At 40.5% G+C, this 27,762-nt stretch overlaps 1 protein-coding gene across 1 annotated transcript in view; it reads left to right on the forward strand.

Annotated features, from left to right (window-relative positions):
* atp9a (ATPase phospholipid transporting 9A) overlaps positions 1 to 27,762 on the forward strand; it is a 183,651-nt gene that overhangs the window by 151,500 nt on the left and 4,389 nt on the right. The window contains exons 22-27 of the mRNA XM_072556529.1: positions 1,112 to 1,176; positions 4,228 to 4,383; positions 7,388 to 7,452; positions 12,980 to 13,088; positions 21,944 to 22,001; positions 22,522 to 22,725. Of these exons, the coding sequence (XP_072412630.1) occupies positions 1,112 to 1,176; positions 4,228 to 4,383; positions 7,388 to 7,452; positions 12,980 to 13,088; positions 21,944 to 22,001; positions 22,522 to 22,725 (657 nt within the window). The remainder of the gene's footprint in view (positions 1 to 1,111; positions 1,177 to 4,227; positions 4,384 to 7,387; positions 7,453 to 12,979; positions 13,089 to 21,943; positions 22,002 to 22,521; positions 22,726 to 27,762) is intronic.

Here is a 27,762-nt window from a genome sequence, read left to right on the forward strand (position 1 = left end):
GTTCTAAACCCTGGAACATCAAGCAACCATTCCTGCCCCAGTGAAACCCACATCTCCGTTATGACCACAACAGGTTGAGGGGTGACCTTATAAAGGATTACAAAATCATGATGGCATGGATAGGATGAATAGATAAACTCTTTTCCCTGGGGTGGGGTAGTCCAGAACTAGAGGGCATAGGTTTATGGTGAGAGGGGAAAGATATAAAAGAGACCTAAGGGGCAACCTTTTCACGCAGAGAGTGGTACGTGTATGGAATGAGTTGCCAGAGGAAGTGGTGGAGGCTGGTACAATTGCAACATTTAAAAGGCATTTGGATGGGTATATAAATAGAAAGGGTTTGGAGGGTGCGGGTGCTGGCAGGTGGGACTAGATTAGGTTGGGATATCTGGTCGGCGTGGACAAGTTGGACCGAAGGGTCTGTTTCCGTGCTGTACATCTCTATGACTCTAAAGGGAAAATTAGTAAAAGTCTCCCTAACACTCTTGCGCTAACATTTTAAGAGGTTACTCTGCAAATCTAAGGTTAGAAGCCATACAGGGTACTTGAGTTGGCAAAATAAGATTGACCTGATTCATGTTTGGGTGGGGCGGGTAATAAAAGTGTTGGTCTGCCAGCGAGTACTTGTAAGGGGAGACGGAAGAAAAGGGTAGAGATTTGAAGAATTGTCATCATACTTGTGGAAACAAGGAGTAATACTTTCATGTCAAAGAAATTTCAGAGGGGAAATCAGTCATATTTTAATTTATCATAGAGTAAATTGAACAGAATATTCAATATTTTAAAGTTTGTTTTAGGATGATCATGTTCAGAAATGTCTGAGTTGCCTGCGGTTATATATTGTACTAATCACAAAGTGATGTGTGTTGTCACTGAGCTGTCAGACTGTTTCATACCCACGGGTGATTAGGTGACTACAATCTAGTATCTGCAAACCATTTACATGCCATCTAGCCAGTCCTGATATTACGCAGAATAATGTGAAGTTACTCTACCCAATATTCATACTGTACAACCTGGAACTGAGAGGTACCTTGTGTGTAATGTGGGAACTAATGTGCTACTGTGTTGAATCCAAGTCAGTTTTAAATCTATGCACATTTTGTTACAGGTGATGGAGGAAACGATGTCAGTATGATCCAGGCTGCTGACTGTGGAGTAGGGATTGAAGGCAAGGTAAGGGTGTTGGCATTTGTAAACTTATTGGTATGTTTAGTTTTCATAGATTTAAGCTGTTCTGTTGATGTTTTACAGCAGTTATACTGGTTGAACTAACTCAAATTAACCAATTTGCAATATTCAGCTGTGAATGAGGTACAACACGTGAGTTAGATTCATGGGAGCATTTATTCAGACATGTGCGATGGTCAGATATATGATATGGACCCACATCATTTGCAGTTCTGGATTAAGCCAGGGTGCACATTGCATGATTTCTGACAATGCTTCTGCAGCACTTTATATCAAATTGTGACCGATTCTGTATACATATTGCATAATTTTCTAATTATGTATTAAATTATGAGAGACACAATGTTTTGCGAGGTTTGAACTTGCTAAGGTGCTTTTTAAAAAAGCAGGTGATTTTAAATAATTGATAGTCAAAGAATAGTGAAATTTAACATGGAGTTGCTCCATTAAAACTCTTTGAATTTCAACCGGTGGTGTCTGCTTTCAATGTCACAGGTCTTGCGCAGCTGGTTGATTCTCTGCTTTAGTGAATCTCCGGAAATTTTACCTTTATATTGCAGCTAGTATTTCAGGGAGTGTTGCAAGAATGAGCGCGATATTCACTACATTTTGAGAGCACCTCACTGTTGTAATTTAGGTCACACCAGAAAATTAAACTGATTCCAAGCTTTCCATGATGAGGAAATGAGAAAGATGAGTCAGGACTGCAAATCTGCCTGTGTCAGCGTTGTAAAATAAGGCTTCGTGCAATTTATGGTTTTAAAAACACATTTTCAAGGTTTTGATTTGAATTGTGTGGTGCTCCTATGTTATAGGTTTCAATAAAATTAGGTTTCTGAGGAAGAAGCTAAGCATTTTCAAAGCAAAAGGTCACGGTCCACAGACACAAGAAACAGGAATTAAGTGAGGAGTAGTGGCCCCCAAGGCTACTTTCAAGGAGAGAAGGTGATGGGTAATTTTTAATTGGCAGACATACGCAAGCAAAAGCATGTTCCATCAGAAATCTGAGGAAAACTCAAAGAAATAATGTTTGGAAACTCATTCAGTGTATATTTATTCTGATGGTATCAAAGATCTGTGAAAATTAACCAAAAATGGGTTTTAACTAAAACTGTTCAGATCAAATGATTTTCACAAATTTCTTGTTTCCGTTAACAAATACAAAACTGTATTATAAAACAATGGAATTCATTAATTAAACAGCAGCCAATATAATTTATGTAATTGGTAATATAGTAATTAGGAACAATGACACATTAATTCCTTGTAGGTCAATACTTATAGAAGTATTGTGAACTGGAGTAAGTTATTACTTAAAACAATTAAAAGTAACCTATACTTATCTGATGGTATACAAAATAAAAAGGAATGCATGTCCTCTGACACCATGCTATTTGTGCAATCTGCCAGAATTTGAATGACACAAGGTTAAACATCTTTTGACTTCGACTTAAGTAATGGAATGCAATGGTGTGATGACTTGGAATACTGTCCTTCATTTCTGTTAACTGGGTTTCAATTTAGTCCATGCTGCTATAGTCAGATTATTTTAATTGATTTCCTTGATCACCTGAAAATTTGATTTGGAGATGCCGGTGTTGGACTGGGGTGTACAAAGTTAAAAATCACACAACACCAGGTTATAGTTCAACAGATTTAGTTGGAAGCACACTAGCTTTCGGAGTGCTGCTCCTTCATCAGGTTGTTGTGGAGTACACAATTGTTAGACGCAGAATTTATAGCAAAAGTTTACAGCGTGATATAACCAAAATCATACATTGAAAAATATCTTAATTGTTTCTTGAGTCTCTCATCTGTTAGAAGGGCCATGATAGTTTCACTTTTTTCATATGTAAATCACACACAACCTTTTTTTAAAAAGTTACATTTTCAGGTTAACTTTACCCGGGTTGACACCAATTGTTAATGTGTTAAAGGTGTTCGCCCCCTGTGTGCTGTTGACTGTGCCATAATGTTTAGATTGATTCTCATCTAAAAAATGAGTTAAGAGTCTTACATGGATTCATGCAGTTTTTGAGCAAAGTACAATGTAACTCTGCAAGTACAAATTCACCCCACAAACATATGCGTGTGTGTGTGTGTGTGTGTGTGTGTGTGTGTGTGTAAAGGGGTCGAAGTCTATGAGAGGGTGTGTGTGTGTGTGTACAGACACACGCTCCCACACTATGGGTACCCATAGGGAGGGCCTCAACCGGGACCTTGGGTTCATGACACCCACACACGCGCACACACACGCACGGGCGCACACACACGCTCTCGCTCCCATACATTCACGCACGCATACAGACACTCATTCCAACACAAACACACTTCCACACTCTCACGTGCACCCTCTCATAGACTTAGACCCCTTTATACACACACATACACACTGTCTCACAGACACTCAGAACCCCCCACCCCACACACAAACCCACAGGCACACATATACACATATATTTGTGGAGTGAATTAGTATTTGCAGAGTTACATTGTACTTTGCTCAAAAACTGCATGAATCCATGTAAGACTATGTTAACTCATTTTTTTAGCATCAGTATAAACATTATGGCACAGACAACAGCACACAGGGGTGAACACCCTCAACACATTATCTGGGTTGACACCAATTGTTACAGTTAACCTGAGAATGCAACTTTTTAAACAAGTATTGTGATTTACATATGAAAGAAGTGAAACTATCATGGTCACTCTCACAGATGAGAGACTTAACAGACTATCAAGGTATTTTTAAATGTATAATTTCAGTTACATCACATTGTAAACTTTTGCCAAAAATTCTGTGTCTTACAATTGCATACTCCACAACCACCTAATGAAGGAGTGGCACTCCAAAAGCTAGTACTTCCAAATAAACCTGTTGGACTATAACCTAGTGCTGTGATTTTTTAACTGAAAATTTGACATTGCTATCTTTGTTTGCATCCCAACTTGTAAGTATGCTTTTCAGAAACTGTTTTTGAGGTAAACCCACACTGCTGAGCAAAGTCATGAGTTTTGTTTCAACTTCTCTAGGAAGGAAAGCAAGCATCTTTGGCATCTGATTTCTCTATAACTCAGTTCAAACACCTTGGTAGATTACTGATGGTTCACGGACGCAACAGCTACAAGAGGTCAGCAGCTCTTAGCCAGTTTGTGATCCACAGGAGCCTGTGTATTAGTACCATGCAGGTAAGCAAACCACTATTCCCTGAGAAGCAAGTTTTGAAACTTTACAGCATTGCACAGCAACAAAAGACCGCTGGTTTGAATTGTGGGCTAGCAGTTCAGTCAGCATCCGTAACCACAAGCAAAATGTCACAACATTTTAAGGGCATCTTTCATGGTGTTTTTCTTTCTAATAAATTTTCTATATTATTTCACAATAAAGGGAGCAATCATGACTATCCTTTCCCTTCAGAAGTCCCCCTTTCCCCAACTGCACACCACCACCACCACTCATCTCAGTTTCCATCTGTTTACTCTGAGATATTGCAGGAGGAAGTTAAGCAATAGAAGGGGTAATCTTTCTAAAACCAGCTTAGAGCTAGGCAAATGTCTTTAATCTATGTACACCAACCATTTTTATCTTTGTTGAAAGAATAACAAAGAAGTGGTTTCCTGCTGGACTAATGAATAACAGCACACTAACTGCACTGTCTAGAAAAGCAGCAGTTCCAATTGTCAGATTGTGCTGACTGAGCTAAATAAGTAAATATAGCAAAACATAAAACAGAACTATGGATGCGGGACAGTATGAAACTTCAGCATCAGAGAGCAGAAGGTCAGAAGGGATAGTAAACACATGATGAAAGGTGGGGTTATGAAAGGTGGTGGAGGCAGAGGGAAGACGAGGGAGGAAAGTTCCGGAGGGAGGAAGTTTCGAGAGGGGAGTAGGTACCTCCGAGTTGTTGGAGCTTGACCTCCTTAATGACTGAAAGGAAAAAATAAAGTTTCTGGCAAGTTCTGAAGAAGGGTCACTGTACTCAAAATATTAACTGTTTCCATCTCTATAGATGCTGCAAGACTTGCTGAGTTTCTCCAGAATTTTTTTTATAGCCGTTGTCATGTAATATGCATCAGTGCTCCTGAAGTTCAGAGGGGAAAAAATTCAGTCAGAGTTATCGCAGCTGTTCAGGATCCTTATTGCATTTTGCTCTCCCGATATTTCTTCAGTTCTTGTTTGTGGAAGTGTGCAAGCAGGTCATTCAGCCCATCAAGTCCACATCGACCCTCCAAAGAGCATCCCACTCAGACCTCCCCATCATCTTAACCCTATGTTTCCCCTGGCCAGTCCACCTACTCTGCACATTCTTGGATTGTGGGAGGAAACTGGAGCACCCGGTGATAACCCATGCAGATGCTGGGTGAACGTGCAAACTGCACACAGGCAGTCACTGAAGGTGGAATTGAATTCTGGTCACTGGCAGTGTGAGGCAGCAGTGCTAAATGCTGAGCCACCGTGCCACCATTAAGAATGGAATCTGTCCATCTTAACAGTGCTGACAGCAGGTCTGGAATGCATGCCACCTCTGCTTGGAAATGGAGCTTGAGGTGGCCAACCAATAAAATATGCAGAGGCAAGGGCTCCAGCCAATCCTGTAGCTAGGATGGGCAGGAAGTCACTGGCCCTGCCATTATCTCAAGCAGTCGAAACATCATGCATCACGTTTAAATGATACGTGGCCAGGTTCCCTGCCGTCCAGCAGTGTCATTCTGGCTGCTTATCATTTTTTTGAAAATGCGTTGAAGTTCCTTGTTGGACCTGTCCACAATGCATCAACCTGCACCATCCCTTTGCCCTCTCCTCTAACAATCATGACCATCATTCCATCAGACTTGTTTTTTGGTGACTCCTGAGCCACCCACCATCACCCTTGATCAACTGCCATTCACTGCAGAGTTTCTCCCAGTCAGCTCCATGGCACATTAGAACTACTCCCCCCCCTCCCCCCCCCCCCCCTCCCCTCCCCTGGACCCTCTTCCCCTGGACCAGCTATCCATCAGCTTGGACTGTCCCTCAATTAGACTTCACCTTCCCCTTTGATGTCCTGTGAACTAAGGATTACAATGTTGACCTTCCTTACATAAGCTTTGGTCTGCCCACAGTTGTGCAGACATTGATCATTCCAGTGCAGTGCAGCTTCTCCCCTTTACCCACCCTGCACACATGCACATGCCTGTGTCGGTTGTCACCTCTCTCTCTTTCAGTCTATTTGACCGGGTTTGTTGTCAACGCACTCTAGCAAAGCCAGAGTCGATGGGAAACCATTCCAAACAGTCCTAAATTTGAAAGAAGACAAGACAACTAATGTCTGGATTAGTGGTGCTGGAAGAGCACAGCAGTTCAGGCAGCATCCAAGTAGCTTCGAAATCGACGTTTCGGGCAAAAGCCCTTCATCCTGATGAAGGGCTTTTGCCCGAAACGTCGATTTCGAAGCTACTTGGATGCTGCCTGAACTGCTGTGCTCTTCCAGCACCACTAATCCAGAATCTGGTTTCCAGCATCTGCAGTCATTGTTTTTACCTCGTTGAAGACAACTAATGTACCTTGCTGACTTGGATTGACACTACCTCTGATTCCCTATTGCACAGGGGTTAGTCTATTAAAAGACCAGGTCACTTTAATTGCTGCACATCTGAGTTTGTAACTTTTAATGCTCTGAGTAATGTCCTTATGTTTTCTCATAAAGAATTTTTAAATACATCGAGAAGGAAAGAAAAACTCAATGATTTATTGTGCAGAGTTGGTTGTATTGTAAAAGGAATATGGTTCCCTTTCGCCAACAAAAATAACATGCACTCAAGTAATAGTATGATATTAGTAAACAGTTATTGGAATTATGGACATTGACAGATGACAGTGTTCTTTTAAATATTGACAGCAGTGACCTTCTCTTTACATTGTTATCGAGTTGAAGAACAACAAGATGTCCAGTCTCCTCTCCTGCCAGCTTAGAATCCAGTTATTAGGACACAATGAGCTGGTGTATTTCCACTCTCCTTGGGAGCTGGCACAAACCTCAAAGATTTGGCAGAAGTCAGATGTAGTGATGTAGAAGATCAGAAGTGATTCCATTACACCACTAGCCCACTAATATTTTCTGTAATTGTCTGTTTCAAAAGTAATTACTAATATGTCCAATTTTGCCAGTTAAATCAGTTCCAATTGTTAATTAACTCTGTCTTTCCACAGGCTGTTTTTTCTTCAGTATTTTATTTTGCTTCCATTCCTCTGTATCAAGGTTTCCTTGTTATAGGGTAAGTAAATTGTATCATTTTAGTTATACATGGGTTGATGCACCTTCCATAATTATACTACTTGAGGAAAGCTGAATTAGCCTCTGGAGTACAGTAAAAATTAAGTTTGTGAATAATTCATGGACAAAAAGGCTAATTTCTTACCTCATATTGGCCTCTTAAAAGAAATTCATTAATTTCTTCTTAACCCTCGTGCATTTGAAATGAAAATTGTCAGATGTTCTATCTGTTTCAGAAGTTTTTGAGATTTTTTTTATAATGTGTTGAGTAATATGTAATGTAGAATAGAATCCCTAAATGTGGAAATAAGCCATTTGGCCCAACAAGTCTACACCAACTCTCTGAAGAGTAACCCACCTAGATCCATTCCCCTATCCTATTAATCTGTTTTCCCCTGACCAATGCACCTAACCTACACATGTTCAAGGAGGTCAGCTAGCTCAGTTGACTGGATGGCTAGTTAGCAATGCACCGTGATTCCAATAGCATGGGTTCACTTCCTGTACCAGATGAAGTTACCATGAAGGATAGTCCTTCTAAACCTCTCCCTTCGCCTGGGATGTGGTGATCTTAAGGTTAAACCACCACCAGTCATCTCTGTAATGACAGAGCAACCTCCTGGTCCATCAGGACAATGGCAACTTTAATACACTCAATTTAGCTGGTAGCTGGTACCTGATACCAAAGGGTTTCCGAAAGGAAGGTTCCTCAAAATGGAGGAAATTGAAGGGTAAGTTATAGTAGGCTTTCAGGTAACTATTGGTCACTTTCATTAGTTAGAAAATGGTACACTGAGCAAGGATGAAACTCAATAGGGGAGTTAAAATTGATTTGAGTAAAATTTGCTCTAAATGTGGCTGTTTAAATCTGAGTAGCTATTTACCTTTGGTGTTTCATCATAAGGAACAGTTTGAGTAATAGTATTCATTTTCTTCTAATTTTCTGTGTGACTATTATGCAAATAAATTTACTTTTAGAATTATTTTAAAACAAATGGAGCTTCAATTGTTCAGTCAGATATTACACTAATTAGTAAGGGATGCATTACAGTACTATTTCATATATAATATGCTTGTAATGTAAAATCATGCCTTATTAACAACACAGTCTAATTGTAATGTTAATAGACCCTTCACAATTTAGATTTGTTGTGTTTATCTGATCATGAAACTTCCCAATGTATGTTTGTCAGTATTAGGCTCTAGTGCAGAAGGACACTGGAATTTCAGAATGGCTACATCTGTGATAAACTCAGACCTAGGACTGTGATGTCTACATGGACATCATCCCTGAACAATATCACAGTAAATCGCTGACTTTTGTGGAGATCCCCTTGTGATTTTGCTCATGGATGATTTGCTGCTGTAAGGGAAGTTGTGAGTCATCATATAACTGATAATGCATTATTCTGCTATGGTGAATCCATGCTCAAAGAACACTGATCCTAGTCATCAAACAAACAGCACTTGAGTGGTCACTTGGATGTAATGCAGGAACTTAGAGATTGGAATGTATTTGGAACACACTTGTTAATTTGAAACTGCAACTCAGCAGGATGCATGTGTCATATTAAAATGATTTACATTTCAAGCTGAGAGTCAGAACTCCGAATGAAATAAAAATGGAAAATGCTGAAAATAGCCAGCAGTTCTGGCAGCATCTATGGAGGGAGATACAGAATTAATGTTTCAGGTTGGTGACTGCATTATCAGACCAAATAAGCTGCTAACTCTGTTTCTGCCTTAACTAGGTTTTCTGGGTATTTCCAGCATTTACTGTTTTTATTGCAGTTCTATATAATCCATGGCAGTGTGCTGTGTTCTCAGGATGAATTGCCTGTGTTTCCTCATCTTCAAGTGTGCTCAGTACAATTTTGGATGTGTTGAGATTGGACATGATCTGTTAATGAGTACAGGCAGTCCTGGGTTGTGAACTGGCAAGTGAAGTTATATGCAAATTGAAACACAATGCTGGCCAGTATGAAAGTAGCCATTTGTAAGTATAGGAAATGCTTGTATGTCAGATCTTTAAAGTTGCACCCTGATATGGGATTGTATTCATTAATCGGAAGTTTGTAAATTGGGGACCCCCATATTGTGTTAATGGTGGAGTAGTTTCTCCTTCCGTTTCAAATGGTTGATTTTGTTTTCTCTTTTTACATTGATTTTTGGATCACATGCAAATTTGTTCCAAAAATCAGTAGCAAGGAATGTCTTCGATTAGATTGATCTGTAGTACATTGGAACAGAAAATGTGACACCTGAAGTATGATAGATGAAAAGTATTATACTTGTACATTTTAATACTCTTGCTAGAAAAGTCTTACTGGTAAAGCACTGTTTCATAAGGACAGGAACATGATATTGAGACATTATGCTGCTAAATGATCGTCAGGTGCTGTTTTAAAACTCATTAGTGTTACGGTTATGAACCTAGTTGTGAGAGTTATTGACGAGCTGGAACTTGATGATATGGGTTGATAGACTGTAAACATGCCAAGGATACAATAACAATAAATGCAATAGAAGAACCAAGCATGAAAAAATAAGGATGATCCCAGAATCTTCATTATTCAAACTTGAACCAAACCAAATTTAAGCAATAATGACTAGATGGGTTTACTGAACATTTTTTAAAAAGTGTGGAAACAGGCCCTTTGGCCCACCACGTCTATGCTGACCAATAAATACTAAACTATACTAATCCCATTTACCTGCATTGATCCATTGCCTACTATGACTTGGTTTTTTTTTAAGTGCTTGTCCAGATGCTGCTTAAATGTTGCGAGAGTTCCTACCTTCTTCATCCTCTCAAGCAGCTCATTCATATTTCTACCACCGTCTGAATGAAGAGATTATGTCCTCTGATCTTAGACACAGAGTAAAGATTCTCATCATCTATCCTGTTTATGCCTGTCATCATTTTGTACATCAGTGTTAGATCCCTCCCTCCCTCTTTCCCCCCCACACCCCTCCCCCCAATCTCCTCTGCTCCAATAGAAAATGGACCCAGCTTATCAAATCTCTCCTTGTAAATGATAATTTTCATCCCAGGTAACACCCTGGTGAATTTCCACTGCACCTCTCCATGCAGTCACATCCTCTGATAGAGTGGCAATCAGAATGGCACACAGTACTGTCTGTGGCCTAACCAATGTTATAAAGTTGTAACAAGACTTCCTTAATCCTATATTCTGTGGCTCAGTTATTGAAAGCAAGCATTCACATGCCTTCTTCACCACCCTGTCTACCTGTGCTGATATCTTCAGGGATCGATGAACTTGTATACTAAGGTCCTTTTGTTCTTCAGTACTCCCTAAGTACCTACCACTCATTAGTGTATGTCCTTCCCTTATTGGGCCTTTTAAAATGCTTCACCTCTCACTTATCAGAATTAAATTCCATCTACCATTGCTCTGCCCAATTTACCAGCCGATCAGTATCATACTATAGCCTGGGAACATTCTTCTCACGATTAACACAACCAATTTCTATGTCATCTACAAACTTACTAATTATACCTTTTACATTCATATCCAAATCGTTAATGTAAATAAAAAAACAACAAGGGTCCCAGCACAAACCCTGTCATACACTGCTAGTTAGAGACTGCCATTGGAAAAACAACTCTTCACAATCACCCTTTACCCCCTATTTGTAAGCCAGTTTTGGATCCAGGTTGCCAACTTGCCTTGGATCCCATGAGCTCCTAATGTTTGAACCAGCTTTCATTCTGGGATCTTACCGAAGTCCACGTAAACCACATCAACTGTACTATCCTCATCAATGTATTAAGTCACGTTTTCAAAATAAACTCAAATTAGTCAGTATCTCCATCCAAAAAATCCACCCTGACTATCTATAAGCAACCGTTGCCTTTCCAAATACTGATTTAATCCTGTCCTTATGATTTTTTTCTCAATAATTTCCCTAACAGTGGCACCAAATGAACTGACCTGTAATTATTGGCCAATCCCTGCTGCCCTTCTGAACAAATTAACCATATTTGATATCACCAGTTATCTGGCACGTCACCTTTTTTATTTCTAAGCTTTACCCACATGCCTCATTTGAAGAGCCTTCTAAGACATCCTCCCTCATTAGTGCAGTGATCATCTCCTTTCTCAATAATGTAATAACCTACCCCTCTTACATCCCTAATCACTCCTGAAACTTCTATACCCTGGAGAGTTGAATTACCAATCCTGTCCTTCCTTCAAACATGTCTCAGTAATTGCAACAATATCATGTGCTGCTCAATGCCAGTTACTAGTCAGGCTGTCTATATTAAAATGGGTTCAGTTTAACCTTCTGATCCTCCCATTTGCCTTATCATGCCCATGTCCCCTCTGCCTGTTGGATTAGTATTTTTTTATATCTGACTGAACCTTGCTCCTGATGTACATCTACTCTGTGCCCCATTGGCTTGGTAATTTAAGTTCAAATCTTCCCAACAGCACAAGAAAACCTCCTGCAAGGATATTGGACCCATTCCAGTTCAGGTGTAACCCATCCAACTTGTACAGGTCCCATCTACCTCAGAAGCTCTCCCAGTGATTCAAAAATCTTAAGCTCTCCTTCTGACACCATCTCTTTAGCCATGCATCTATCTGACTGATCTTCCTAATACCTACACTCAGTAATGCGTGGCACTGGAATTGATCCAGGGATTATAACTTTACTGATCTTCCTCTTTAATCTACTATCTAACTCTCTCAATTTCTATTATGGGACTGCTTTAGTTTTTTTTTTACTCGTGTTGTTAGTGCAGTTGAAGGGGAAACGTCTCATTGACTTAAACCTGAGGCAAAAGCAGGTAATTGCAATTACTCAAGGCCAATGAGCCAAGTCCCCGGACATTGATCAGAAGTTCTTTTAAGAATGAATGATTATTCCTACCCAATGTTTCCTCAGTGGTCTTCCTCCTGCCTTAAGTCCATGATTGGGTCTGTTTATTGATGGTTCTGCTGTGTTCAAACACATTCACAACAAGGAAAAAAAGCAGACACTGGGTATTTTGTGAGAAGTGGTTCATTTGGTGAACCTCCAAAGTCTAAGTTAAAGTCAGGAGAATGGTAAACACTCCCCACTCATTGGGATGGATTCAACTGCAACAACATCATCTGGAGGCAAGCAATTTGTTTGGTGACCCTGCCAATGGATATGCCAATGCATATCTTTATTGGCAGGTTACAGTGGCTGTGTTATGCACAGGATACACCCAAAAAGGTGTATCTATGACGGAAAACATATATCTACAAGCAGCAGACTAAGGCAGCAAGATAATGTGAGCTCTGTAATGTTAAAGTGACTCTCCAATTTTACACCATTCTAACCTGAACGCACACCACAGCAGGATAGAGTCCATGATAGTTATCTTAAGGGATAGGCGAGAAATGTAGCCTTTCCAATATTGGCACCTTCTAAAGTTAAGGAAATCATTTTATAAAATCATGATGCTTTAGTTATTGATCAAAGGAGAAATGTAGAAGTGAAAATGAAATGATATTTTATGTTTATCTTCTCAGGTATTCAACAATTTATACCATGTTCCCAGTGTTCTCTCTCGTTCTGGACAAGGATGTGAAGTCAGAAGTTGCAATGCTTTATCCAGAACTATACAAAGATCTTACGAAGGTATGTAGTAGAATAAACCTCTTATTATAAATGTATGCTATGCAAGGAATGTATGTCATTTAAATGTAATTTTTAGAATGTTACCAATTGAACTAATTATGTTTAGATTTGCAAGTTCTATATTATTTATATAAATATCTAAATGTATATCTAACCTTCTTTCATATATTAGATGAAATATTTGACTTATTTGAACTTTATAATCAACTTTTTTCATTTTAGTATCTTGTTTAAAGTAAGATGACCTTGCGTTTATAAGTGCCATTCATGACCTCAGAATGCACCAATGTACTATACAACTGATGAAGTACCTCTGAATTACAGACATTCTTGTAACAGAATCAGCCTTTTGTCACCATTGTCAAGCACTTTTCAAAACTGTGCACTTTTTTGTATGGAGAGAATGTCACAAGATGCATTTATATTGCTGCTCACTGCTTGAATTTATGTTAATCTAAACAAGAGTTTGTTGGTGATGGGGGGAGTGGATGATGCAAATTAAGCCAGCTGCTTTGTTCTAAATGGTGTAAATCTTGTTGAACATTGCTGGAGCTGAACCCGTTCAGGAAAGTATTGCATCACACTCCTGACTTGTGCCTTATAGGTAGTGGACAGACTTTAGGCAGTCAGGAGGTATGTTACTCATTGCAGAACTTCCAGTCTCTGACCTGTCCTTGTAGGCACAATATTTATATGACTGTTCCAGTTTAGTTTCTGGTCAAAGGTAACTCCTTGGTTGTTGGTAGAGAGACATTCAATGGTTTGCTTTCAATCAGGCTAATCCTGACTGACTGTTTTCTAGGTCTTGCTCCATATGAACAAATATTGCTTCTGTACCTAACTCTGGAATGGTGCTGAACACTTGTGCAGTTGTCAGCAAATATTCCCCGTTTTCTGCCCCTATGGTTGATAAAAGGTTTCAGGGGCCTGTTAAGGCCTTTTCTTCCATGTCACTTTTTTACATGGCAGATCGGTCCCTTAAATGACTGAAGTATCGTCAGGGAGAAGGGGCATCCTCCAACTGGCAGACTGAGAGAATAAGTGCTCTGTCTCCCTATGAATGTTGCACTATCAATACGTCCCACAGCCACTTAAAACGCTCACCATCCCTCCTTCTTTGTCTACAAAATTAGTCTGATACTGTGGCTGAGCAGGTACCTCCATCCTAAAGTATTCTGTGCCCTCTCCCTCTTACCTTAATGGACTCCATGTATTTTCATGATTGGAGAAACTCCTATTGAGAGCCCACCACCATCTGAGAATTAATTGATTTTTAAGCACCAGAGATTATGTTGGTTTGACAGAGACCAGGGAAATATCTTTCTGGTCAGAGTTCTATTATTATATTGCACATTTCAAATTTGTTGATCATTTGTTTCCTATATACCTGACTTCATCTGATGAAGAAGCAGTGCTCAGAAAGCTTGTGATTTAAAAAAAAAATCTGTTCGACTATAACCTGGTCTCATGTGACTTGTGACTTTTGACTTTGTCCACCCCAATCCAACATTTGGCACCTCCACATCACCCCATATACCCAGTTAGGTTTTCATTCGGTTGTCTCTTAATTAACGTGTAACAGAGTTCTTTTCCGTGGTCTAACTTGCCTTCAGATCCCACTAGATGCTAACAGTTGGCCAACCTAACAAAAATTTCGTTTAAGAGGATGACACCAACATTCTGTGGGGTCAGAAACAGGAAGTGATTCCAAGTTGGAATCTTGACTATGAAACTAAAATCCTGACCCAAGAGTAAGCTATAATATGAGACCAAAGTCACAGAGGGTAGGTAGAGAGTAGGCCAATAAAATGGGAAAGTGCCAGACAACTTCAGCAGGACTGACACCACCTGTGGTGTGGGAAACAGAGTTAAATTTTAAGCTCACTGTGACTTTTCTATAACTTTTAACAGAGAAAACCATCTGGGTTTTACAGCTGTACGGTATTTTCTTGTGGTGATAACCCCACAAGTACGAGATTTATTGAATCCAATCTTACTGCTCGCTATTGAAATTTGAAATAAAAAATAAAAAATGAAATTTGAAATAAAACCACGACACACCATATCCTGCAAACGTTGATCGGAAATTTTGTGGTGGAAGACAGATAACGGGTAAGAGACATGGAAGTTACATAGAACAGTACAGTACAGACACTTCAGCCTTTGGTGTTGTGCTGATCTTTTATCATCCTCTAAGATCAGATGAACCTACGTACCTTTCATTGTATTACCTTCCATGTACCTATCCAAGAGTCGCTTAAATGTCCCTAATGTATCTGACTCTACTACCACTGCTGGCAGTGCATTCCATGCACCTACCACTCTGTCTCTCCTAAACCTTCCTCCAATCACCATAAAATTATAACCCCTCGTGATAGCCATTTCCGCCCTGGGTAAACGTCTTTGGCTATCCACTCTATCTATGCCTCTCATCATCTTGTACACCTTTATCAAGTCACCTCTCATCCTTCTTTGCTCCAATGAGAAAAGCCCTCAACCTTCCTTTTGAGACATGCCCTCCAGTCCAGACAGCATCCTTGTAAATCTCCTCTGCACCCTATCTAAAGCTTCCATGTCCTTCCTAGAATAAGGTACCAGAACTGAACACAATATTTCAAGTGTGGCTCTATAGAGCTGCAGCATAATCTCGCGGCTCTTAAACTCAATCCTCCTGCTAATGAAAGCCAACACACCATATGCCTTCTTGACAACCATATCAACTTGGGTGGCAACTTTGAGGGATCTGTGGATATGGACCCCACAATCCCTCTGTTCCTCCATAGTGCCAAGAATCCTGCCTTTAACCTTGTATCCTGCATTCAAATTTGACATTCCAAAGTGAATCTCTTCACACTTTTCTAGGTTATAGAGTCATAGAAATATACAGCATGGAAACAGACCCTTCGGTCCAACTCATCCATGCTGACCAGATATCCCAACCCAATCTAGTCCCACCTGACCCCAGATCCCTCCAAACCCTTTCTATTCATATACCCATCCAAATGCCTCTTTATTGTTGCAATCATACTAGTCTCCACTACTTCCTCTGGCAGCTCATTCCATACACGTACCACCCTCTGCAAGAAAAGTTGTCCCTTAGGTCTCTTTTATATCTTTCTCCTTCACCCTACACCTATTCCCTCTAGGGAAGTCTCCAGGGAAGAGACCTTTTATCCATGCTCCGTCATGATTTTGTAAACTCTATAAGGTCACCCTTCAGCCTCTGACGCTTCAAGGAAAACAGCCCCAGTCTGTTCAGCCTCTCCCTGTAGCTCAAATCCTCCAACCCTGGCAACATCCTTGTAAATCTTTTCTGAACCCTTTCAAGTTTCACAACATCTTTCCGATAGGGAGGAGAACAGAATTGCACGCAATATTCCAACAGTGGCCTTACCAATGTCCTGTACAGCTGCAACATGACGTCCCAACTCCTGTACTCAATACTCTGACCAATAAAGGAAAGCATACCAAACGCCTTATTCACTATCTTATCTACCTGCAACTCCACTTTCAAAGAGCTATGAACCTGTACTCCCAGGTCTCTTTGTTCAGCAACACTCCCTAGGACCTTGCCATTAATTGTATAAGTTCTGCTAAGATTTGCTTTCCCAAAATGCAGTACCTCGCATTTATCTAAATTATACTCCATCTGCCACTCCTCAGCGCATTGGCCCATCTGATCAAGATCCTGCTGTAATCTGAGGTAACCTTCTTTGCTATCCACTACCCTTCCAATTTTGGTATCATCTGCTAACTTACTAACTATACCTCTTAAGCTCACATACAAATAATTTATATAAATGATGAAAAGTAGTGGACTCAGCACTGATCCTTGTGGCACTCCACTGGTTACAGGCCTCCTGTCTGAAAAACAACCCTCCACCACCACACTCTGTTTTCTACCTTTGAGCCAGTTCTGTATCCAAATGGCTAGTTCTCCGTGTTCCATGAGATCTAAACTTGCTAATCAGTCTCCCATGAGGAACCTTACTGAACTCCATTTGCCACTTATCAGCCCAGTTCTGCATCCTGTCAATGTCCCGTTGTAACCTACAACAGCCCTCCAGGCTATCTACCACTCCACCAACCTTTGTGTCATCGGCAAACTTAATAACCCACCCTTCCACTTGCTCATCCAAGTCATTTCTTAAAATCACAAAGAGCAGAGGTCCCAGAACCCAACCCTGTGGAACACCACTGGTCATCAGTCTCCAAGCTGAATACTTTCCATCTACAACCAACCTCTGTCTTCTATGGGCCAACCAATTCTATATCTGGACAGCCAGATTTCCCTGTATCCCATGCCTCCTTATTTTTTGAATGAGCCGACTATGGGGAAGTTGATCAAATGCCTTGCTAAAATCCATATGCACCACATCCACTACTCCACCTTCATCAATGTGTTTTATCACATCCTCAAAGAATTCAATTGTGAGGCATGACCTGCCCCTCTCAACGCCATGTTGACTATATATCGTCAAACTATGGTTTTCCTAGTAGTCATACATCCTGTCTCTCAGAACCCTCTCCAATATTTTACCCATCACAGACATGAGACTGACTGGTCTGTAATTCCTAGGACTATCCTTATGCCCTTCCTTGAACAAGGGAATAACATTTGCCACCCTTCAATCATCTAGCACTTCTCCAGTGGACAGTGAGAACACAAAGATCATCACCATAGGTGCAGCAATCTCTTCCTTCTCTTCCTGTAGTAACCTTGGGTATATCCTGTCTGGCCCAGGGGACTTATCTGTCCATATGATTTTCAAACTTTTCAGCACATCCTCCTTCTTAGCATCAACTTATTCAAGCGTATCAGTCTGCTTCATGTGGTCCTCAGAAGCAGCAAGGCCCCTCTCAGTAGTGAATACTGAAGCAAAGTATTCATTAAGAACCTCCCCTCCCTCCTCCAACTCCTGGTGCATGTTCCTCCCACTATCCCTGATCGGCCCTAGCCTCGGACTGGCCATCCCCTTCTCCTCACATAAGCGCAAAATGCCTTCGGGTTTTCCTTAATCCTACCTGCTAAAGCTTTTTCATGCCCCGTTATACCCCTCAAGTCCATTCTTCAGTTCCTTCCTAGCTACCTTGTAACCCGCTAAAGTCCTGTCTGATCCTTGCCTCCTCAATCTTAAATATGCTTCCTTCTTCCTCTTGACTAGAAGTTCCACATCCCTTGTCACCCAAGGTTCTTTCAAACTAACGCCCCTTCCTTGTCTCAGTGCTTGACAGGTTTGTCCCACTATCAGCAGGTGCTTACGAAACAGCCTCCACATTTCAGTCATGCATTTCCCTGAGAACATATGTTCCCAATTTAGGTGCCCCAGTTCCTACCAAATAGCATTATAATTCTCCTTCCCCAAAATAAAAAAAAATTCCATAATGTCTGTGCCAAGCACCAAATCCAATATGGCCTCCCCTCCAGTCAGCCTATCTACATTGAGTCAGGAACCGTTCCTGACACACCTGATTTAAAAACTGCTCCGTCCCAACTATTTGAACTAAGGAGGTTCCAATCAATATTAGGGAAGTTAAAGTCACCCATGACGACAACCCTGTTACTTGTACGCCTTTCCCAAATGTGCCTCCCAATCTGCTCACCTGGATCTCTGTTGCTATTGGGGGGTCTATAGAAAGCTCCCAATATGGTGACTCCTCCTTTCCTGTTTCTGACTTCCACCCATACTGACTCTGTAGACAAACCCTTCTCGACGACCTCCCTTTCTGCAGCTGTGATACTATCCCTGATTAGCTATGCCACTCCCCCACCCTTATTCCTTTTGAAACATCTAAACCCTGAAATATCCAGCAACCTTTCCTGCCCCTGTGATATCCAAGTCTCTGTAGTGGCCACAACATCATAGAGCATGGATCAGTACTTGGAACTAAGTTCATCACCCTAGTTCTTGATATGTCTTGCATTAAAATGGACACGCTTCACCCCATCACACTAACTGTGCTGTTGCCCTCTCAAGTGTCTATCCCTTCTCTCAGACTTTCTGCACACTGTATCTGGCTGTTCACGACCTAGTCCATCATCTCATCCGTAGCTCCAGTTCAAAACCCCCTGCCGATCTAGTCTAAACCCTCCCGAAGAGTTCTAGCAAACCTCCCACCCAATATATTGTTGCCCTTCTAGTTCAGGTACAACCCGTCCTTCTTGTACAGATCCTACCTTTCCTAGAAGGTATCCCAGTGATCCACAGATCTGAAGCCCTCCTTCCTGCACCTGCCTTGCAGCCACGTGTTCAGCTGCGCTCTCTCTCTATTCCTAACCTCAAAAGCATGTGGCCCTCGTAGCAATCCTGAGATTACTACTCTGCTCATCCTGCCTTCTAGCTTTCAACCTAATTCCCTATATTCACTTTTCACTTTTCAGGTCCTCATCCACTTACCCGACCTGTGCCGTTGGTACAGATGTGTACCACAACTTCTGGCTGCTCACTCTCCACCTCAAGAATCCTGTAGACTCAATCCAAGACACTCCAGACCCTGGCACCTGGGAGGCAACATACTATCCGGGGGTCTTGCTCGTGACTAGAGAATCTCCTACCTGTTCCTGTCACAATTGAACCTCCTATCACTATCACTTTCCTATTCTCCATCCTTCCCTTCTGAGCCACAGTTGATGCAGAAGAGAATGAAGGTGGAGGAGCTTTGAATAAGGGTGTATTGCATAGGATGCTGCAAAGTGGCTTCGAGCAGTCCAGTTTTAAAGTAATGAGCAAGTGGATGAGAATTTCAGTGATGATAGAAGTAATGTAAGGCTGGAAATGATAAATGATGTGGAGTCAGCTGTAAACCATCTTGGTGCTGAGTGGGAGTAGTGTTTGAAGCTCAGTTCAGAACAAATGGAAATACTTTGAAAAGATTTTTTATAATAAAGACATTGTATAACTGCAAACTCATTATTGATAAGGTCCACTGAGGTAGTGCATTGACTCATTCAGTGTGAACTAACAGTTGTGAGGGATGGAGGTGTACTAAGGAATGTTTGTTAGGATGAAGGATAATGGATTTCTGGCGACTTACATATTAATTGAGTTTCTACAGCATTTTCACATGCACAGCCCTTGATGCCAACAAGGATCAAAACTTCTTAACAACAGGTGCTGTGAAATCTCTTATTCTGGCCCTCTCAATTCTGCTCTGAATGCTTATTAGTTTCAAGGATTCCACAAGGAAACTAACATTTAATGTATGTTTCTGAATGTGTTCTATTTTCATCATCTTGAACCATGTTCTAGGGCAGGAACAGGAACTCTCCAGTGACATCCACATACTGGAGACTAAGGGCAATTGAAATCCTTGTCCTCATTTTTACCAGAATTTCATTGGCAACACACTTCGGTCAAATAAATCTCAACTGCAATTCCTCTCCTCCTTGTTCACTAGAACACAACACAAATCAACAGAATCTCTAGAGTCACCTGAATAGCCTGATTGAGAATACTGAAAAGGGATCTAACTGCAAGGGAGGTGAGGGTGAGTGATGGCCATGACTTGGACTTGAACCTCTGTCCTTCTGTGGATGACTGCTGCCCACACTGGGCCTAATAAGTGATGAAGCCATTCCCATTGAAGTACTTTCCCATTTTTCCCCCATCCAGTCTGGAAGGAAGTGATTCCTGATGATGTCACTACCAAGTGTCCCAACAATAAAATATGAAGTTAGTTTCTGCATTAACTCTGGAGGGAGAGTCATTGCACTTTTCCTCAACATCAAACTTTGTACTTTGAGCTGGCTAACTGGGTGATGCTTTGCTAATTATTATTCCTCTCAACTTCCATTCTGAAGTCCTACAATCGATGGTTGTGTTCCCATCATTCTCCTGGCTGAGATCTGTGAATTTGTGGATAATATATGGACTTTATTAAGGATATTCCTACCTATTGAGGTTCTGTATTATGTCTACAGTGCTTTAACTGAACAGAGGGGCTTTGGATTAGTACAATTCTATTTGGCCTTACAGTACAGTGGTTATGACAATCACATGCAGCAGTTTGTGGTCTTACGCAGTCACTTCAGGATTACGAGTCTCTCAGATGTGCTAGCCACAGCTTTTCTGAGATTGATGGTCAGTAGCTGGGATACTTTGTGGTTGCCTGGTAATGCGGAAAAAGTCTCCATTCAAAACACAATCAAAGTGGGACAGTTCATTGCCTGCCTCCATAATCTCTATTCTAAACATTTGTAAATATTTCACAACATAGAATTTCATACGACACTAGGAGAATTTACACCTTTTAATGGAAGAAAGCAATGGAAGTATATTTATAGATAATCCATGTTCTATTTTTGGTCTTAAGTGAATAGTAAAGTTGATTAATAAATGATGACCTCTGCTAGAGAAGGGATAGGCAAGGATTAGTTTATTGTTTGCATCATAAAATGTGGGGAAACTTTTTCTCATGATTGGACCCATTTCCTTTTCAACACAGCCCATTGATGACTTCAGGTAATAAAGTTCATGAGGCATTTTCCCAGCACGGAAAATAATCTTTTCAGCAAGAATGTTACAACTGCAACATTGAATCTATGCTGACAGATTTCAAAACTCCAAGTCTAACATGACAAAGATGCAATGGAAATTTATGCTACAGCTGATGCAGTTAAAACACCAGTTCCAGGAACTGATACTACTTAAAAGCTCCAAATACGAGAATAACTCAATTACTTGTTAAAAATGTCAATTGATTAGTTTCCAAAGAAACCTAAATTAAATGTGTTTATTGAGCTTTACAGTCTAAATCTAAAAATAACTGTAAAATATGTAGATTTTCTGTTCTGTGTTGACTTGAACAGCAAGGTGCAAGAGTATCTTCAAAACTGATTCTTTTCTCTATTTCAGGGCCGGCCACTCTCCTTTAAAACCTTCTTGATTTGGGTTTTAATTAGTATATACCAAGGTATGGAAATTACACTTTATCATAAATAGATATGAAATAAAGAAAAAAAATGCATTTCATGACCTCAGGATGTTCAAAGATATTATGGACAATTGACTACTATTTGAAGTGCAGTCACTCTCTTGCAATATAGGAAATTCAGCAGCCAATTTGGGGAAAGAAGGATCCCACATACCTAATTATCATAATGACCAGATTTTGTGGTATTGATTGAAGGATTCATTTTTATCAGACATCCAGGAGAACATTCCTGCTATTCGTTAAATGGTGGAATGTTATTGTTTGACATCTACTTGAGGGCCTAAAAAGACCTTAGTTTAATATCTTATCTGAGCAATTACAGCACCAACCATGTCACATTCCCTTGGTACTGCTCTGGAGTGAAAGCCTAAAGTTAATTTTCAACCAGCAATGTTCTGATTCAGAGATGGGGGTTGTACATGCAGGACTATTTCATTTGTCAGTGTCAGCATCTCTGTTCAAAAAAGAATAAAAGTATTTTTTGCTTTCTTTTTTCCAGGTGGTATAATAATGTATGGAGCTCTTCTGTTGTTTGACTCAGAGTTTGTGCATGCAGTAGCCATTTCCTTTACTTCACTTATTCTCACTGAGTTATTGATGGTGGCGCTAACTATCCAGACCTGGCACTGGCTCATGATTGTGGCGGAACTTCTCAGTCTCAGCTGCTACATTGCTTCGCTTGTCTTCTTGCATGAGTTCATTGGTAAGTCAATGTCACAACTTCGATGAACGAATAAACAGAATTTCTTAATCCTTTCCCAATCTCATTTTATAAAAATGATTCCTTGCAATTTTACACCGTCCCAGCTAGTACGTAGTAGTAGAAGTATAGGTATTCATGTTTATAAAATATGCAGTGGGTTAGAATTTGATATTGAGCTGAGAATGGATTTGTTATTTCTCCAATGAAGTATGCCAGTCTAAACAAAGCAAATTATTTTGGTTTGAGGGGTGAGTTGGTGAAGGAAATTGAAAGGCTAGCTTTGCAAATGTAATGGTAGATAGGAAATGGCAAGCATTGAAAGAATTGCTTCACAAAGCGCAATGATCATACATTCCCTTATTAAATCAAAAGGAAAAATATTCCCATTCTGGTGAACTAGGGCAATTAAAGATAATACTCGATTAAAGAAAGATTAAAGCCTGAGTAATTAAAGAAAATGATAACCAAGAAATTTAAAAAATAGGATATGAGAGTAAACTAGATGGAGACATTAAAAGCTTTTGCATTCTGTTTTATAGATATGTATAAAGTAAGAGATTAACAGTAAATGTGGGGCCCTTACATGAAAGCCAACAGATCAAAAAGCAGAGACATTGCCAAATGCTTTCTATTTTTCTTTGTGATAGAAGACACAGGAAACTTATCAGAGGCAGTGAAGAACTGAAGATAGAGTGAAAATGAGGAATTTTAAAGACATTGGTATTAGTAAAAAAAAATAGTACTGGCAAATTGATAGGACCATAAGGCAACAAATCCCTTTAGATATAATGCTGCACCCTGACTACAAAGAGAGCAAATGCACTGATTTGACCTTCAAGCATTTTTCAGGGATCAAAGGGTAGCAAATGTAATCCTATAATTCCAAAGGTAGTGAAAGGAAAGGAACTATAGGTCAGATTATTTTTACACACTCATGGTCTATTGATGTCACTGGCTAGGTCAGCATTTTCTGCCCATTCCTAGTTGCCCTTGAAAAGGTGGTGGTGAGCGGCTTTCTTAAACTGCTACTGCTCATGTGCTGTAGGTAGATCTACAATGCCATTAGGGGGGCGGATTTCCAGGATTTTGATTCAGCAGCAGTGAAGGAAAGGTGATAAATTTCCAAGTTAGAATATTGAGTGACTTGGAAGGGAACTTGCAGGTCATGATGTTTTAATGTATCTGTTTCCCTTGTCCTTCTAGGTGGTGGATGTCATTGGTTTGGAAGGTGCTTTCTAAGAATATTTGGTGAATTTCTGCAGTGCAGCTTGTGCATGGTATAGTGTTGCTATTGAGTGTTGGTGGTGGAGGAAGTGGATGTTGGTAAATATGGTGCTGGAAAAACACAGCAGGCCAGGCAGCATCCGAGGTGCAGGAGACTTGACGTTTCGAGCATAAGCCCTTCTTCAGGAATGTATGGTGCCAGTCATGCAGGCTGCTATGCCCTAGATGGTGTCAAGCTTTTTGATTGCTGTTGGAGCTGCACTCTTCCTGGCAATGGGTATTCTATCACACTCTTAACTTGTGCCTTGTAGATGGTGTACAACCTCTAGAAAGTCAGAAGTTGAGTTACTCACCACAGTGTTCCTTGCCTGTCACCGATTCTTATAGCCATTGTGCTCCTGTGGCAAATCCAGTTCAGCTTCTGGTTAGTAGTATCCCCCACGATGTTAATGAATGATAATGTCATTGAATGTCAAGAGATGTTTGTTAGATTGCCTCTTAATTGAAAATTGTTATTGAATTGCATTTGTGTGTCATGAATGTTACTTGTCGCTTTTCAGCCCAAGCCTTGATATTTGAGTTTTATTGTGTTCAGACATGGACTGCTTTAGTATCTGAGAAGTTGTGAATGGTGCTAAACATTGTGCGATCATTGGTGAACATCCCCACTTTTGACCAGCTGAAGATGGTTGGACCTAGGACTCTCCCCTGAGGAACTGCTGCTGCTAGTCTGAGAGCTGTAGTGATTATATTAGGACCACAATGACAGGGCAATTAGTCTTGATAACATGGTTGTGCAGAACCAATACAGGTAGATGAAAGGAAAATGATACTTGATAAATCTTACTAGTGTTTTTTTGATAATATAATTAAAGATTTTAAAAGGAGAAACCAGTGAGTATAGTGCATTTGGATTTTCAAAAAGCATTTGAATAATGTGCTACACTAAAAGTTAAATCACAAAATTAGGTCTTATGGCAGGTACATCGTATAAATACTGTGGTTCATGGAGCAGGTCCGAGGCTGGGAATTCTGTGGCAGTTTACTCACTTGTTTGACTTTCCAAAGTCTGTCTACAATCTACAAAACACAAGACAGGACTTTGATGGAATAATTGCATGAATAAATGCAACTCCAACAGTACTCCAGGCTTGACACTATCCCAGGACAATGCAACCTGCTTGTAACCCCAGTTACAAGGTACACTGCAGTAATACAACCAGCCTCCTCTGGAAGCACTTTCTCAACCTTGCAATGTCTATGACCTAGAAGAACAATAGCAGTAGAACACCATCACCAGCAAGTTCCTCTGAGTCTCATACCAGTTAAATATTTGGAGCTATGTCACCATGCCTCCACAGTCATCCAGCCTCCATCCTGGAGCTGTGAGTGGACCAAGATGGGTTGCAGCCAGTCCAGAAAGGGGCACAACATCATTTTCTTCAGGACCATTATGATTAGGCAGTAAATGCATGCATTGCCAGTGATGTTCATGTCATACGAAAAGCCTTAAAAAAAGGCAAAACTGGATAATCTATCCACTGATAAATGAATGAGTAGGGCAGTTAGGTTGAAACCATTGTCTAAATGACTACTGGTGACCATCAGAATAATCGTTCATTGCTGTTATCCCTTGTTCCTGCAACAAAAAAATGGTCAACTGTTATAAAAGACTGACTGCAAATGAAGTTAATGATGTTGCTGAAATAATTGTCCAAATTTGTCAAAGGATGTATATATTCATAGCTAAAACAGTTTGGAAGAATTAAAACGTTAGCGGAGATGGAAAATTATTCTGGGTTTTCAGTTTCTATTCACTTCAGTGAAATGTTTAATTATTGAGTATTAACGTAAGTGAATGTGGTTTCAATTGTCATAGTGGAAAACAAAATCATTGTGATGAGCTGGTGTTTCAGCAGGAAATTTAACTTCCCACTGACTATCATGCCAATAAGTCTTTGCATGGCCTTGTATCTACAAACAACAGCAACCCTGATTGTGAGGAGATTAACTTGAAGTGCATATGTGCTGAGAGTGGGCTGTTGCTGTAGTGACATCACTAGCTGGCTAGAGGATGTGTGGGAGTTACTCTGCCCGTGACTCTTCCACTTCCATATGGCTTTGGTGACATCATTACGGTCTAACTTCTACTCTCGGGAAGAGGATGTCGTGCAGCTCACCGCCTTATTTTTGCAAAGTAACTGAATGTACAGTAGTCGCCCCCATGCCTCCGTACCCGCAAATGATGTGTTCTAAGACCTACCACGGAAGGCTGAAACCGCAGAAAGGAGCGAACCCATTCATTTCAATGGGAAATTCGCTTTTCCTGCAGACTCCGGTCCCTGGTTCTGGAAGGTTCCCTATAATATGTTTGGGCCGTGGTAAACCATAGGTAACTGAAACAGCAGAAAATGACTCTGCGGATACGGGTGTCACCTTGTAGTCCATTGATATGTGTTACGATTTCACTCAATCTCCACTTGGATTGAAAACTCCCTCTTTGTTGCAATGTAAGTTTGGAGAAATTGTTCAAACAGCAGCATTTCAACAAGAAGGATGGGTTGGACCGAAGGGTCTGTTTCCATGCTGTACATCTCAATGACTCTAAGAAATAGTGGGAGATAAAATGTGATTCTCTTCTCATCTCCAATTCCTCACCTTTACAAAAGCACATTACTTCAGATATTGAAAATCAAAAATAAAATCAAATTGCCAGAAACATACAGGACGTTGCATTTGTGGAGCAACAAGTTAGTCTTTCAAGATAATGACCTTTCTTTAGAACTGGTAATAGGTAGAGAAGTGACCAGCCTAAGCAAATACACATGAAGGGAAAGGGCAGAGAGGAGGAAACGAAAACAGAAGAGGTTGGGACAGGTTAGAAGACAAGAAAGGTTCAGCGATTAGAGGAGTGTGGTGCCAAGCAAACAAGAGTGCAAAATTGGAATAGGAAAGTAAAGATGTACACTGAGAAGAGGGAACTGAGAAGCCATCATTATTACCAAGGAGCTCTGCTTCATCCCTCTTCTACTTGCCCACCACAACACCAAGCTTTTCCATGACAGTTGCCTCTATCCAGTTTTTCAACCAGACGGCTAGATGTTTTCATTGTGAACTGTCCATGTGACTTTGACCATCTCACTGTCACTGCTTCCCAGATTCACTGTATCCTAAATCCCTATTAGTGTGTAATACTCCAATGATCCAATTCTAAATACAAAATGCAGTCTTGTTTCTAAATCATTATCTGTGAAATTGGATATCACTGCTCATAACAGGTAATTTACAATATCTCTGACACATTCAAGAAATCTGCTGACAAAAGTGAAACTGTTATTGTTTGGCATATGTTTGTATTATGCGCCCCATTTTTACCTAGCCTCCATACAGCATTAAATTAGTCACATTTACACCTTCAATTGTGTTGAGAAGTCATGACCCTCCTTTTCTGGAATGCACTGATCTAGCTGGAATACATGGATGCTGACGTTTACAACAACACATTACTCATTTTTTCACACTGAAACTAGAAGTTGTCAGGTTATTTGGTCATGGAGGAATCAAGACCATGCAGTGATGGACCACCCCACTTCAACCTAGAGACCAGACACAATAGTGGCTAAAACAGACCTATCAGCCCTGCAGAATCCTTCTTGCTAACATCTGGGGTATAGTACCAAATGTGTGAGAGCTGTCTCAGGCTAGTCTGCTTCGACAGCACTTTCAGATCAATGACTACTTCCGTCTAAAAGGATAAGGGAGCAGATACATGGGAACACCATCACCTGCAATTTGATCTCCCATCCACTCATT

This window comes from Chiloscyllium punctatum, chromosome 37 (assembly GCF_047496795.1).
Source record: "Chiloscyllium punctatum isolate Juve2018m chromosome 37, sChiPun1.3, whole genome shotgun sequence".
Lineage (NCBI taxonomy): Eukaryota > Metazoa > Chordata > Chondrichthyes > Orectolobiformes > Hemiscylliidae > Chiloscyllium > Chiloscyllium punctatum.